Source organism: Bombina bombina, chromosome 5 (genome assembly GCF_027579735.1).
Source record: "Bombina bombina isolate aBomBom1 chromosome 5, aBomBom1.pri, whole genome shotgun sequence".
NCBI classification, from domain to species: domain Eukaryota; kingdom Metazoa; phylum Chordata; class Amphibia; order Anura; family Bombinatoridae; genus Bombina; species Bombina bombina.
This window is the reverse complement of record NC_069503.1, coordinates 199,547,141-199,563,337: the sequence shown is the minus strand read 5'-3', so window position 1 is coordinate 199,563,337 and position 16,197 is coordinate 199,547,141. Positions and strand designations below refer to the sequence as shown.

Here is a 16,197-nt window from a genome sequence, read left to right as displayed (position 1 = left end):
AAGGGTCCGACACGTGGGGAGAGTTAGTCGGCATAACTACCCCCTCGACAGACCCCTCTGGTGACAATTCTTTTATAGATAAAGACTGATCTTTACTGTTTAAGGTGAAATCAATACATTTAGTACACATTCTCCTATGGGGCTCCACCATGGCTTTTAAACATAATGAACAAGTATCCTCTGTTTCAGACATGTTTGTACAGACTAGCAATGAGACTAGCAAGCTTGGAAAACACTTTAAAGCAAGTTAACAAGCAATATAAAAAATGTTACTGTGCCTTTAAGAGAAACAAATTTTGACAAAATTTGAAATAACAGTGAAAAAAGGCAGTTACACTAACAAAATTTTTACAGTGTATGTAACAAGTCAGCAGAGCATTGCACCCACTTGCAAATGGATGATTAACCCCTTAATAACAAAAACGGACTGGATACACTTAACAAGAGAAACATCAATCAAAATATTTCCACAAGGGGGCGGAGCTGACCAGCGATCATGATGGCCGCATTTTGAGAGAGCTCCGGGAACACAATCCCTATACTGAAATCTCCTGCATAAAAAAACTACAAGAACAGCATAGCTGACACACAGATTTCAAGGGGAAGCAGTGATCCTTACTCAGCTGCAGTTTCACGGAGCTCCAACATATTATAGAAGCTAGAATCAGCCATTGCCACTGCGCCCTTAACAAGCAAAGTACAGATACAGCGGCAGCTTTTCATTTGACACGAACCAGTCCACGGACCTTCACTCACCATCCTTAAGATGGACATATGAGTTACAGTTAGTGAGACATTGGTTTAAATAAATAGAGGCTGCACATATCTCAGAGAACAAAGCTGACGGAACACTGATACTATGCATCCAAAATATACCATGGAGAAGTCGGTACCCCATATATATGAGACGGATGTGGTACAGTAGATGGTCTCTGTGGCGCATATAACATTTCTGAGATACTACTGGTACAAGTGAGGTGATTTCAAAATACCTATTACACCATGGCGACTATCCCTAGAGATGTGTGTACCAGGCTCACAGACCTGCTTGATTCCTGGACAACAGCGCTTATTGCAGAGATCCGGCTTGCATTTACCACTACCTCCCTCAAGGATCTTGTGGTCACAGCCGATACATGCTTCGATATTTCAGCGCAGAGCGACATGCAGCTGCATCCAAACCAGGAGCCTATGATCTAACAAAGGGGGAATAACCCTAGGTCAAACCCTAACATCATTTGGTACTAGGATTACACGCCTCAATGAACTAGACATCTACACTAATCCTAAAGACCACACCATACTGCTAAATTTCCTCCAGCTCAGCAGAAAGGACAAAGTCACAGAGCTACATTACTGGGTGGCTTTCAGATTTTACAGTGGTTTGGATGCAGTTAACCCACATCGCAATGCAAAACAGAGACATAACGGGCTGCCGGTGATCTGTAGGACGGGAGTGGGCTGACAGATTGCTATTACTTCTAGGTGGCCATCGAAATCAGGCAAAGATACATAGCCTAGCCCCTAGAGTGACTTACATCTACACATTGACTGCAAAGAGAGCGTCACTGTCCACCAAGATGTTTAACACTGAACTTAATACTCCTGTAAACTGAAGTTTTACCAATGCCGCTTATTTAACATGGTGGGGTTGAGGAGATCTATTTAGCCTTTTGTTATAAATTATCACCTGAAAGTCTAAGAGATTCATAGGATTATCACTCTCTAGTTGCATGTTACTGTATTATGATTCTTCGCTGGCTCATATGTTGCCTAATATGGTATTCTCAATATTGCTCTATATATGCTATCCTACCCTATTCATATACAGTACTAATAACCTCTCACAAGGTATATATATCCTCTCTGGCACACACTGAATTACCTAACTGTTGTACCACACATTTAGGCTCATTGCATTCAGTAAAAGTTTTTGTTATGTTTATGCTATGGCAGGATGACTATTTGTGTAGCATATTGTGTGGCAGCTTTTTAGTACTCTCCCACTTTTTGTATAATACCCTCCTTCTCGCTATGTTATACTGTTATTATGACACTATAAGGTCTATTGATATTGTTCACTACCCTGTTTGAATGTTTTGCTAATTCTTTTACCCAAGCATCTTTGCGCCCCCCCACTCCATCCATAGTGCTTACATCGTAAGTGTAGGAAAATGTATCCTATAGAAATACCACTTTTATATGCCTTAATTTGTTACATACCCCCTATTATATCATCAAGCCACAATATAATAATACTAGAGGTCAGAGAGAAACCACTATCTTTTAAGAAAGGTACAACCTTTTCCAGTTTATCTTTACATTCTACGTTAGGGAGAAATGATCAGACTTACATTACCTTAAAAACTGTGAACAAAAATAAATGAAAAGAGGTTTGACTGAGAATACATAGGTTACTTAATTCAGTGTTTTTCAACCAGTGTGCCGTGAGAGATCCTCAGGTGTGTCGCGGCAGACTGACAACAGTGTGAAATTTTTTAAATTTTGCTTGTTTTTTTATTCTGGGCAGTTTTTTTATTTTGGGTGAGATGACTAAGGGTAACTGCACAGCGGCAGCTCGCCTCCCTGACCCGTGTTCACACTTGGAAGGAACCCCCACCCACCACAACACGTGCCTAGTGCTGGCTCTATACGCAGCACCATGCAACACTCAGTTTGTAGGAGGCATGGCATGACAGCACAGTACAGTGTGTGTATATATATATATATATATATATATATATATATATATATATATATATATATATATATATATATATGCTGTATTAGGCTACAATGTCTAATTTTGTAAACTTTTGGGATGGTGGTGTGCCGCAGGATTTTTTAATGTAAAAAAGTGCCACGGCAAAAAAAAAGGTTGAAAATCACTGACTTAATTAACAATGATTATGTTTGTGTGTTAAAATGTTATATTTTACCCTTAAGATATAAGCTGCACATTGGTGACATTTTGCACCATTCAGATGCTAATACTTGGACATATGCTTATGTCACTGATTATATTGTAACCTTAACTCTGTTTATACACTGTATAATCTCAAATAAAAACTTTAAATGTGAAAAATATTTCCACAATATAATTTACCTGAATGTTGGAACAGCAGAGGCAGGCATAAAAGAAGCCAATATTATTAAAGGAACAACACAGCGATCATCCTAGAATTAAGACAGACAAAATAAACTACAATCTAACAGATCATAAAAAAAACATATACACAAGACAATTCATTTTTTAATTTCAAATGAGCAGTAGATTTTTTTTTCCCCTGACAAATATTGTTTTGCTGTAATTTCCCTGTGGCAGCCAATTACAGATGTATATACAAATATGCTGCAAACTTGTGGAAAAGTGTTTAATTTAAAAACAGAAGTAAATTTCAAACATTTTTTTAAAATTGCATCCTCTAAATCATGAAAGTTTAATTTTGGCTTTATTAAAAATGATGGTAAACTTCAGACTATAAGAATGTTGCAATAAAAAAAAAAGGAAATTTATGCTTACCTGATAAATTTATTTCTTTTACGATATGACGAGTCCACGGATTTCATCCTTACTTGTGGGATTAAATCTCCTGTTAGCAGGAAGTGGCAAAGAGCACCACAGCAGAGCTGTATATATAGCTCCTCCCTTCCCTCCCCCTCCAGTCATTCGACCGAAGTTAGGAAGAGAAAGGAGAAGCCAAAGGTGCAAAGGTGACTGAAGTTTAATAAAAATAAGTACATACCTGTCTTAGAAATGACAGGGTGGGCTGTGGACACGTCATATCGTAAAAGAAATAAACTTATCAGGTAAGCATAAATTTCCTTTTCTTTTACAAGATATGACGAGTCCACGGATTTCATCCTTACTGGGATACAATACCAAAGCTACATGACACGGATGAAAGGGAGGGACAAGACAGGAACCTAAACGGAAGGCACCACTGCTTGAAGAACCTTTCTCCGAAAAACAGCTTCAGAAGAAGCAAAAGTATCAAATGTGGAAAATTTGAAAAAAGTGTGAAGAGACGACCAAGTTGCAGCCTTGCAAATCTGTTCAACATCGTTTTTAAATGCCCATGAGGAAGCCACAGCCCTGGTAGAATGAGCCGTAATTTTTTCAGGAGGCTGCTGTCCCGCAGTCTCATATGCCAGACGGATGATACTCTTCAGCCAAAAAGAAAGAGGTAGCCTTAGCTTTCTGGCCCCTACGCTTTCCAGAAAAAACAACAAATAATGAAGATGATTGACGAAATTCCTTAGTCGCCTGCAAGTAAAACTTCAGGGCACGGACCACGTCCAAGTTATGCAACAGACGCTCCTTCTTAGAAAAAGGGTTAGGACATAAAGAAGGAACAACAATTTCCTGATTAATATTCTTATTAGAAACATTAGGAAGGAAACCAGGTTTGGTACGTAAAACCACCTTATCAGAATGAAAGATAAGAGAAGGCGAGTCACATTGTAACACTGAAAGCTCAGAAACTCTACGAGCAGAAGAAATAGAAACCAAAAATAAAACCTTCCAAGATAACAACTTAATATAATGGAATGCATGGGTTCAAACAGAACCCCTTGAAGAACATTAAGAACTAAATTCAAACTCCAGGGTGGAGCAATTGGTCTAAACATAGGCTTGATTCTGGTCAGAGCCTGACAAAAAGACTGAACGTCGGGAACATCTGCCAAATGTTTGTGTAGTAAAATTGACAAAGAGATTTGTCCCTTTAATGAACTTGCTGATATAACCCTTTCTCCAATCCTCCTTGGAGAAGAGACAGAATCCTGGGAATCCTAACTCTACTCCATGAGTAGCCCTTGGATTCGCACCCATAAAGATATTTACGCCATATCTTATGGTAGAACTAGTAACAGGCTTACGTGCCTGAATCAAAGTATCAATGACCGAATCAGAGAACCCCCGCTTAGATAAAATCAAGCGTTCAAACTCCAAGCAGTCAGTTGCAGAGAAACTAGATTCGGATGTTGGAAGGGTCCCTGAATGAGAAGGTCCTGCCTCGATGGAAGCTTCCACGGCGGCAGAGATGACATGTCCACTAGATCGGCATACCAAGTCCTGCGAGGCCACGCAGACGCGATTAGAATTACTGAAGCCCTCTCCTGTTTGATCCGAGCAATCACCCGGGGAAGGAGAGCAAACGGTGGAAACACATAAGCTAGGTTGAACGACCAAGGCATCTATCAGTTCGGCCTGAGGATCCCTTGACCTGGATCCGTATCTTGGGAGCTTGGCATTCTGATGAGACGCCATCAGATCCAATTCCGGTCTGCCTCATCTGAGGATCAGAGTGGCAAAGACCTCCGGATGGAGTTCCCACTCCCCCAGATGAAATGTTTGCTTAAAAAGTCCGCTTCCCAGTTGTCCACTCCTGGGATGTAAAGAGAGCAAGAGTGAGCCTCCGCTCTCTTGGATACTTCTGTCATCGCTAAGGAACTCCTTGTTCCTCCCTGATGATTGATGTAAGCCACGTCTGTCTGCTTAAAAAGTCCGCTTCCCAGTTGTCCACTCCTGGGATGTAAATTGCTGACAGATAGCAAGAGGGATCCTCCGCCCACTGAATTATCTTGGATACTTCTGTCATCGCTAAGGAACTCCTTGTTCCTCCCTGATGATTGATGTAAGCCACAGTGGTGATGTTGTCCGACTGAAAGCGGATGAATTTGGCCGAAGCCAACTGAGGCCACGCCTGAAGCGCATTGAATATTGCTCTCAATCCAGAATATTGATTGGAAGAAGAGACTCTGACTGAGTCCACACACCCTGAGCCTTCAGGGAATTCCAGAATGCACCCCAACCTAGTAGGCTGGCGTCCGTTGCCACTATCACCCATGAGGGTCTGCGGAAGCACGTCCCTTGGGACAGATGATCCTGAGACAACCACCAAAGAAGAGAGTCTCTTGTGTCTCCTGATCCAGATCTATCTGAGGAGACAAATTTGCATAATCTCCATTCCACTGCCTGTGCATGCTCAATTGTAGCGGTCTGAGATGAAAACGAGCAAACAGAATGATGTCCATTGCCGCCACCATCAATCCAATTACCTCCATGCACTGGGCCACTGATGGCCGAGGATTGGACTGAAGAGCTTGGCATGTATTTAGAATCTTTAACTTTCTGACCTCCGGCAAGAAAATTTTCCTAGAAATGGAATCTATTAGAGTTCCCAAGAAGGGAACCCTTGTCTGTGCAATTAATTAACTCTTTTCTAGATTCACCTTCCACCCGTGAGTCCTCAGAAAGGAGAGAACCATGTCTGTATGAGACTTTGCCAGATGGTAAGACGACGCCTGGATCTGGATATCGTCCAGATAAGGCGCCACTGCAATGCCCCGTGGCCTGAGAACCGCCAGAGGTGACCCTAGAACCTTTGTGAAGATCTTGGGTGCTGTGGCCAACCCGAAGGGAAGAGCCACAAACTGAAAATGTTTGTCCAGAAAGGCAAACCTTAGGAACAGGTATATGAAGATATGCATCCTTCAAGTCCACGGTAGTCATATATTGACCCTCCTGGATCAACGGTAGAATTGTTCGAATAGTCTCCATCTTGAAGGATCGGACTCTGAGAAACTTGTTTAGACTTTTCAGATCTAAAATAGGTCGAAACGTGCCCTCTTTTTTGGGAACCACGAAAAGATTTGAGTAAAACCCCTGCCCCTGTTCCAGTATTGGAACGGGACGAATTACTTCCATAGTAGAGAGGTCTTTTACACAGTGTAAGAACGCCTCTCTTTTTATCTGGTCTACAGACAATCGTGAAAGAAAAAACCTCCCCCTTGGGAGAGAATTTTTGAATTCCAGTTGATACCCTTGGGACACGATTTCCAGTGTCCAAGGATCCTGAACATCTCTTACCCAAGACTGAGCAAAGAGAGAAAGTCTACCCCCTACTAGATCCGGTCCCGGATCGGGGGCCGCCCCTTCATGCTATCTTGGTAGCAGCAGCGGGCTTCTTGGGTTGTTTACCCTTGTTCCAAGCATGGTTGGGTCTCCAGACGGACTTGGCCTGAGCAAAATTCCCTTCCTGTTTGGCAGAAGAAGAGGGGACTCCTTTAAAGTTTCAAAAGGAACGAAAATTATTTTGTTTACCCCTCTGTTTAGCAGTTCTATCCTGAGGTAGGAGATGACCCTTACCTCCCGTAATGTCAGAAATGATTTCTTTCAAGTCAGGCCCGAATAGGGTTTTTCCTTTGAAAGGAATAGCCAAAAGCTTTGACACATCAGCAGACCATGATTTTAACCATAACGCTCTACGCGCTAAAATGGCAAATCCGGCATTCTTAGCTGCCAATTTGGCAATCTGAAAGGCGGCATCTGTAATAAAAGAATTAGCCAGCTTAAGAGCCTTAATTCTAACTAAAATATCCTCTAAAGGAGTCTCAGTCTTAAGAGACTCTTCTAAGGCATCAAGCCAGAAGGCCGCCGCAGTGGTAAATGGTACAATGCAGGCCGTCGGCTGTAAAAGGAAACCCTGATGAATAAATAACTTTTTTAGGAGACCCTCCAATTTCTTATCCATAGGGTCTTTGAAAGCACAACTGTCCTCAATAGGAATAGTTGTACGCTTAGCCAGGGTAGATATAGCTCCCTCCACCTTAGGGACTGTTTGCCAAGAGTCCCGAACAGTGTCAGATATGGGATAAATTTTCTTAAAATTAGGAGAAGGTGAGAACGGGATACCCGGTCTGTCCCATTCCCGCGTAATAATTTCCGAAATTCTCTTAGGAACCGGAAAAATATCAGAGTAAGCAGGTACCTCTAAGTATTTGTCCATCTTACACAATTTCTCTGGTGGTACCACAATAGAGTCACAGTCATCCAGAGTCGCTAAAACCTCCCGAAGCAACAGCCGGAGGTGCTCAAGCTTAAATCTAAAGGACAGGACGTCCAAGTCCGTCTGAGGCAACACACTTCCCAAATCGGAAAGTTCCCCCTCAGATAGAAGTTCCCTGACCCCCAATTCAGATCCCTGTGAGGGTACATCGGAAATAGCCAACAAAGCATCTGAGGTCTCAGTATTCAAATTGACCTCTGTCCTGCTGCGTTTGCCCTGTAACACTGGCAACTTAGATAAAACCTCTGTAAGGGTAGATGACATAACTGCAGCCATATCCTGCAGAGTAAATGAAGTAGACGCGGTTGAACCCGGCGTCGATTGAGTGGGCGTTAAAGGTTGTGCCGCTTGGGGAGAACTTAGCGGCATACCCTGATTCTCCTCAGACTGAGAATCATCCTTAGACACACTTTCCTTAAATAAAATCTGCTCTTTACAATGTAAGGCCCTTTCAGTACATGAGGGACAAAAAGTAAGAGGTGGTTCCACAATGGAATCTAAACACATAGAACAAGTAGTTTCCTCAAGTGCAGACATGTTAAACAGACTAGCAATAGCAATAATAGTCGTTCTTTACTTGATATATTGTACTCTGAAGTCAAAACGTATATTAAAAAATATTTGAACCAAAAAGTGTACTGCGCCTTTAAATAATAAAAGCGCAACTATTTTTCTGTTATTAGACAAAAAGACGTTTTCAGCAATAAAAATTACCCCTATGTGCCCAAGTTGGCTTAACTATATTGCACCACTAGTTAGGACATATAATATATAAAATTATATTAACTTTGTCAGATTTATCATATACATTGATGTATTATCAAATTTGTTTGTCGGAAGAAGAGGAAGAAGAGGGGCCTACCTGCCCCCAGATCACACTGAAGGAACGTTCGGAGCCTCCCTGTCCTCTACAATTATCAAACAGAGCTAGGCCCCACCGGAGCCTCAGGATCTTGCTACCGATCCGGAAAACACACTGCGCGCCTGAGCGCACGAAAATAGGCCCTGCCCACCGTGGGCGTAACTGCTAGCCTACCGAGACCCGCATGGGTAGAGAAAAAAAAACCAAACATGTCGGTCCTCCATATATCAGCCATGTGCCCCACAACATACACACTCTGTGCAATAAGCGCCTCTCAGTGCAAAACATATCCTGTCAAGTCAGCATAGTATAACGAAAGTCTAACCGCATCTCCCAGCGTCAGCCCACATAATAAATTTAAAGTGACATACCAGGAATTCCAAGTACACCATTTTCCTATAGTGCATACTGATTACCCCTCCTCAGCTATGGAATATTGTCAGCCTGTTCTGATTTATCAAGTCTCCCCAGAAACAAATGACTGAACATACCTCAATGCTGCTTGTAGCATGATATCGTTCTCCACACTGAAGATTTTTCTTTACACTACCTTCAGCTGCTCTGTGGGAACCAGTATGGATCTTAGATAACGTTTGCTAAGATCATCAACATCAGGGCAGAAAAATAAAATGTCTCCACTCCTCTTGGGAAGGTATAGACTGACTATTTCTCCCTGAGAAAAATAGTACTCACTGGCACCATTTTAAAATAAAAAACTTCTTGACTGAAGAATCTAAACTAACACCTCACTTTACCTCTTCCTATCACTGACACAGGCAAAGAGAATGACTGGAGGGGGAGGGAAGAGAGGAGCTATATATACAGCTCTGCTGTGGTGCTCTTTGCCACTTCCTGCTAACAGGAGATTTAATCCCACAAGCAAGGATGAAATCTGTGGACTCGTCATATCTTGTAAAAGAAAATATAAGAGTTTGCAAGTAAAACCATATAAAAAAAATAAATAAAGTGTATATATATTTTATAATAAAAGATTTATAATTCTAATTGGTATTGTCTGTTCCTCCGCCCCCCTTCATTTCCTCTTTCGGCTGGGCTGTGATGTAGAGAGCAGTTATATTCACTTTCTACATAGGCTTTCTTAGGGCTTTAAAGGGGCTGGACTTCAAGATTGTCAATTGACACACACTTTAATTGGATGTTCACTGGATTTGTCATAATAATAAAAAAAAATATGTTTATCAATGTGGGCCGGCATAACATTGTAATAGAAGCATTACTCTATGAACTAATTTAACCCTTTCACAGATGGATTAAAAACAAAAAAAGGTGCACTTATACTTTTTTTTTTTATTTGATTTGATTATTTAAAGTTTACCATCATAAGCTAGGTCAAGCCAACACTGCACCTAGCAGTATGAATACATGCTAAATCAGGTTAACACTTCTTTTTGAACCTAATGCCCTCTCTAGCATACCATTTCACCTCCCTCTCACTATAACTTTCACACTATCTAGGTCCTTCCCCATTGCCCTTGAGCAAATGCTAGCTTACAAGGGACAGTAAACACAGGTTATTATATAAAATGTTTAGTTATGCGTAATAGATTTTGCAATTGACTTGATTTTGCTCCTTTTTTATGTAATGTGGCTCTGATTTTTCAAGGCTAACCATGCTACATACCTGTCCATAATTGGATTTATCAGACAACAAATGCAAAATAATGCACTTCATACTAACATTACGGTGTGGTTAGCCTCGTTGTCTGCAGACTAAAGCCCATATTGGCGCCTCCAAATAGGGCAGTGGGATTCAGTACGAGGAGTGGGGATGCAGGAGATTTAGTGCAAACAGTGGGTGGAGTTTGACTATTGGAGAACAATTGCAGTAAAAAGGATGCTAATTTGTTTTAAAAACCAATTAGAATTGGCTGATTTTATTCTATATGAACAAATTAGAAAATGTCTTGTAATGTGTTTACTGACCCATCAATGGTTAGTGAAGTTAAAAAGAAACAAGAACACAGAACAACAGAATACCAATAGGTCTCTTATCCCTCAATATAACGTATCACAAACTTTGCTGGCGGCAAATGATTAATATAGGAGAGAGTACTAGTTTGCAAAATTCATAAAGTAGAAAAAACTAAATTTATGCTTACCTGATAAATTTATTTATTTCCAGGCATTGAGAGTCCACGATTCATTCTAAATACTAGTGGGATATTCACCTCCTGGCCAGCAGGAGGAGGCTGAAGGGAACGGAAAAAGATAACACAAGGGTATAGAGGTGCCTGAGGTTTGTACAAAAAAAAGTCTGAATTTAAAGGGACACTGAACCCAAATTTGTTTCTTTCATGATTCAGATAGAGCATGCAAATTTAGTATAAATTAAACTTTCATTATTCAGATAGGACTTTTAATTGACTTTCCAATTTACTTTTATCATCAAATTTGCTTTTTTCTCTTGGTATTCTTAGTTTAAACTAAACATAGGTAGGCTCATATGCTAATTTCTAAGCCTTTGAGGGCTGCCTCTTATCACATGCTTTTTAAATCTCTTTTTAACACAAAGAGACAGAAAGTACACGTGGGCTATATAGATAACACTGTGTTCAGGCACAGAAAGTTATTTAACCCCTTAATGACCACAATGTACCCTGTATGTCACTGGTCGTTAAGGGTTTTTTCAGGACATAATAGCACAAGTCTAGCAAGAACACGCTATTAATGCTCTCCCTCCAGCAGGCTTTGTGGAATAGAGCAGTCTCAACGCTGGTGGCAAGACTGCGCTATAAAACAATCAAGTCCCAAAAAAAGGCCAGCGACATACAGGGTACGTCGCTGGTCCTTAAGGGGTTAAGATCTAGCACAATACAATGCTAAATTTAAGACAATAGATAATAAACAGTCACAGTCATGTGATCAGGGGGCTGGAAGAAGGTTCCTAGATACAAGGTAATCACAAAGGTAAAAAGTATATTAATATAACTGTGTTGGTTATGCAAAACTGGGGAATGAGTAATAAAGGGATTATCTATCTTTTAAAACAATAACAATTCTATGGTTGACTGTCCCTTTAAGCAACTTTCTAATTTACTCCTATTATCGATTTTTCTTCGTTCTCTTGCTTTCTTTATTTGAAAAAGAAGGCATCTAAGCTATTTTTTGGTTCAGGACCATGGAAAGCACTTGTTTATTGGTGGGTAAATTTATCCACCAATCAGCAAGAACAACACAGTGTGTTCCCCAAAAATGGGACGGCATCTAAACTTACATTCTTGCATTTTAAATAAAGATACCAAGAGAATGAAGAAAATTTGATAATAGGAGTATATTAGAAAGTTGCTTAAAATTGCATGCTCTATCTGAATCACGAAAGAAAAAATTTGGGTTCAGAGTCCGTTTAAACAAGGGCGGGTCGTGGACTCTCCATGCCTGGAAATACATTTATCACGTCAACATAAATTTTGTTTTCTTTCCTATGGCATGGAGAGTCCACGATTCATTCCAATTACTAGTGGGAACCAATACCCAAGCTAGAGGACACAGAATGAAGGGGAGGGAGAACAAGACAGGTGGACCTAAACTGAAGGCACCACTGCTTGAAGAACTTTTTTCCCCAAAGGAAGCCTCAGTCGAGGCAAAAATATCAAAATTGTAGAATTTGGAAAAAGTATGTATAGAGGACAATGTGGCCACCTTGCAAATTTGTTGCACAGAAGCTTAATTTTTGAAAGCCCAGGAAGAGGAGACAGCTCTAGTGGAATGAACCGTAATTCTTTCAGGAGGCTCTTGTCCAGATGTCTCATAAGCTAAACGGATGACACTTCTCAAATAGAGAGAAAGAGTGGTAGAAGTGACCTTCTGACCCCTACGCTTACCAGAGAAAACGACGAACAGAGCAGAAGTCTGGCGAAAATCTTTAGTTGCTTGAAGGTATTTTTAGAGCACACACAACTTCCAAGTTATGCAAGAGACGTTCCTTTTGGGAAGAAGGATTGGGACAAAAAGGAGGAACAATTTCCTGATTAATATTGCGATCCAACACTAGCTTAGGGAGCAACCTCAGATTATTACGGAGGACCGCCTTATCAGCATGAAAAATAAAGTATGGGGAATTACACTGCAGAGCAGAAAGTTTGTAAACTCTGCAAGCAGAAGAAAAAGCAATAGGAAAAACCTTCCAAGATAGTAATTTAATATCAACAGAATGTGTCAGCTCAAACGGAGCCTGCTGCAAAACCTTAAGAACAAGATTAAGGCTCCAAGGAGTAGCAACAGGTTTAAACACAGGCCTGATTCTGACCAAGGCCTGAACAAAAGATTGAACATCTGGCAGATCTGCCAGACGTTTGTGCAAAAGAATAGACGGTGCAGAAATCTGACCCTTCAGAGAACTGACTGACAAACCTTTCTCTAGGCCCTCCTGAAGAAAAGCCAAAATTTGAGGAACCCTTACTCTGTTCCAAGAGAAACCCTTTGAATCACACCATTAAAAAGGTATTTACGCCATACCTTATGGTAAATTATGTGAGTAACAGGCTTGCGAGCCTGAAGCAAGGTATCTATGACTTTCTCAGAGAAGCCACGTCTAGCCAAAACTAAGCTTTCAATGTCTAAGCAGTCGGCTTCAAAGAAACCAGATTTGGATGGAGAAAGGGACCCTGAAGTAGAAGGTCCTTCCCCTCAGAGGTAACCTCCAAGGGGGAAGAGATGACATCTTCACCAGATCCCCGAACCAGATACTGCGAGGCCATGCAGGAGCTGTTAGAATCACAGATGCTCTCTCCTGTTTGATACACGCAATGACTCGTGGAAGGAGAGCAAACGGAGGGAACAGGTATGCCAGATTGAAGTTCGAAGGAACTGCCAGAGCATCTATCAGAACAGCTTGAGGATCCCTTGACCTTGAATCGTACTTTGGAAACTTGGCGTTTTGACGAGATGCCATCAGGTCCAACTCTGGAACCCCCCACCTGAGGATTATCTTTGAAAATACCTCCGGATGGAAAGCCCACTCCCCGGGATGAAAGGTCTGCCTGCTCAGAAAATCCACTTCCCAGTTGTCCACCCCAGGAATGTAGATGGCAGATAGACAATCGTGAGCTTCCGCCCACTGAAGAATGCGTGTCACCTCCTTCATAGCTAACTAACTCCGAGTGCCACCCTGGTGGTTTATGTGAGCCACTGAGGTGATGTTGTCCGACTGGAATATGATAAACCGGAGCCAGCGGCAGTCAGACGAGGTTGTATTTGGAAACCCACATAGGATATTGCACGATTTCTTCAGCACTTTGATATTCCTGGAGCCTTTGAACCCACCGAGTTATACCCCGGAGGCGATTTTTTCTTCTTCAGACTCTCGGCAGTGCATCAACAGCAGTCACATGTGGTTTGGAGCTTCCTTGTTTTATAGCCACCTTTTATCTTTTTAGTTGTCTGTTTTTTGATACATTTGGCTGCAACAGTATACCAATACTATTATCCTCTCTGGGACTACCTTGAGTAATTTTCTGCCTGGATGTTGTACGACTTCTGTTTGTTTAATATTGTAAATTAATTTTATTAATTTAGCATTAGGATTACACATTATTATTTATTTATTTTTCTTTCGACTGCTAATAATCAGTATTATTTGGCATCAAGGTTGAGATTGATTCTATACTTTGGCATAATTTTAGTGATGTATGTGACAGTTATTCTTATAACACTGTCATACAAGAGTGCTAACTATTCTTTTACTTTATTTATCTACATTGTATTTTTACTTAAGCACCGGTTTGACTTTTTACCCAAATTTAATTACCTGTGCCCTGTATATATTTAATTTGAGCATTGAAGATTGCTCTCAACTCCAAGATGTTTATGGGAAGAGAAGACTCCTCCCGAGTCCACAAGCCCTGAGCTGATAAGGAGCCCCAAACTGCTCCCCAGCCTAACAGGCTGGCGCCCATGGTCAAAATTACCCAGGAAGGTCTTAGGAAACATGTGCCTCGAGACTGATGGTCTTGGGAATTTAACGACGATAGAGAATCTCTTGTCAGGGGATCCAGATCTATCTTCTGCAAGAGATCCGAGTGGTCCCCGTTCCATTGATTGAACATGCATAGTTGCAAAGGTCTCAGATGGAATCGAGCAAAAGGAATGATGTCCATAGAGGCAACCATCAGACCAATCACCTCTATGCATTGAGCCACTGATGAATTGCAGGCTGGCGTGAAAGGCACGAAGCAAGAAGTTTGGATTTTCTGACGTCTGTCAGGAAAATCTTCATGGACAGGGAATCTATAATTGTCCCTAAGAAACGCACCCTTGTATCTGGCACAAGGGCACTCTATCCACCCGTGGGAACGGAGAATAAACAACATCTCTATATGAGATCTTGCTAGATGAAAAGATGACGCTTGAACCAAGATGTTGTCTAGGTGCTAGCTGCTGGCGACATCTACCCCCACAACTTCCTTGCCCTGCACACCCATGTGTGCCCTTCAATAGACTTCAAAAACAAAACTCTGGTAAACTTAATCTTATTCCTCTTGCATCTAAAGCCACCACCCTCTTTCACTTGTGCACTATGGAACTCTCGCTCTGTTTGCAACAAACTCACTTCTATCCATGACCTCTTTATCTCCCACTCTTTCAATCTTCTGGCTCTCACAGAAACCTGGCTCTCTCCTTCAGACACTGCTTCCTCTGCTGCACTGACACATGGGGATCTCCACTTCAGCCACACTCCTAGGTCTGACAATAGACAAGGAGGTAGTGTTGGTATTTTACTTTCCTCTCGTTGCACCTTTCAACAAATACAGCCCTTCTCTTCCCTCACATTTTCTTCATTCGAAACACACATGATTCGCTTATTCTCTCCCCTCTCTATACGCGTTGCAGTCATATACCACCCACCTGGCTCCGCAACTATATTTATAGATCACTTTGCCGCCTGGCTACCTTACTTACCTTTCCTCGGATACCCCTGCCCTCATTCTCTGTGACTTCATCGTCCCTGTTGATAATCCCACTGCCTCCTCTGCAACTCACTTCCTTTCGTCCTGTCACAATGGACTGACTCTCCCACTCACAAAGATCGTCACTCGCTTGATCTGATTTTCAGTTATTGATGCATTCTCTCAAACTTCACAAACTCACCTTTTCCTCTGACCACCACCTCCTCACTTGTACCATCACCTCCCTCCCTACAACTCTCCCTCCTTCTACCCCTCACACTAAACTTCAGAGAAGAATCAAGTCATTAGATCAGCAACAGCTCGCTAGCTCTCTCAAACCTCTTCTCTCTTCCACCCCCTCCTTTTCCTGTCCTGATGAATCCATCTGCCACTATAACTCCACCCTTACATCGGTCCTTGATAACCTGGCCCCACCTACCATAACTCGGAAAACATACACTCATCCTCGGCATACTCCTCTGACACGGTACCTACTCAGATGTTCCCGTACTGCTGAGCGACACTGGAGGAAATCTCGGAGTTCTGCTGACTTTCTTCACTACAAGTTCATCTTGAA

The 16,197-nt window shown here is 41.6% G+C and overlaps 1 protein-coding gene across 1 annotated transcript in view; it reads right to left on the bottom strand.

The window, feature by feature from the left end:
* Positions 1 to 16,197, bottom strand: part of NCAPG2 (non-SMC condensin II complex subunit G2) — a 365,294-nt gene that overhangs the window by 219,163 nt on the left and 129,934 nt on the right. Inside the window, exon 17 of the mRNA XM_053713827.1 lies at positions 3,107 to 3,177. Coding sequence (XP_053569802.1) covers positions 3,107 to 3,177 — 71 coding nt within the window. The remainder of the gene's footprint in view (positions 1 to 3,106; positions 3,178 to 16,197) is intronic.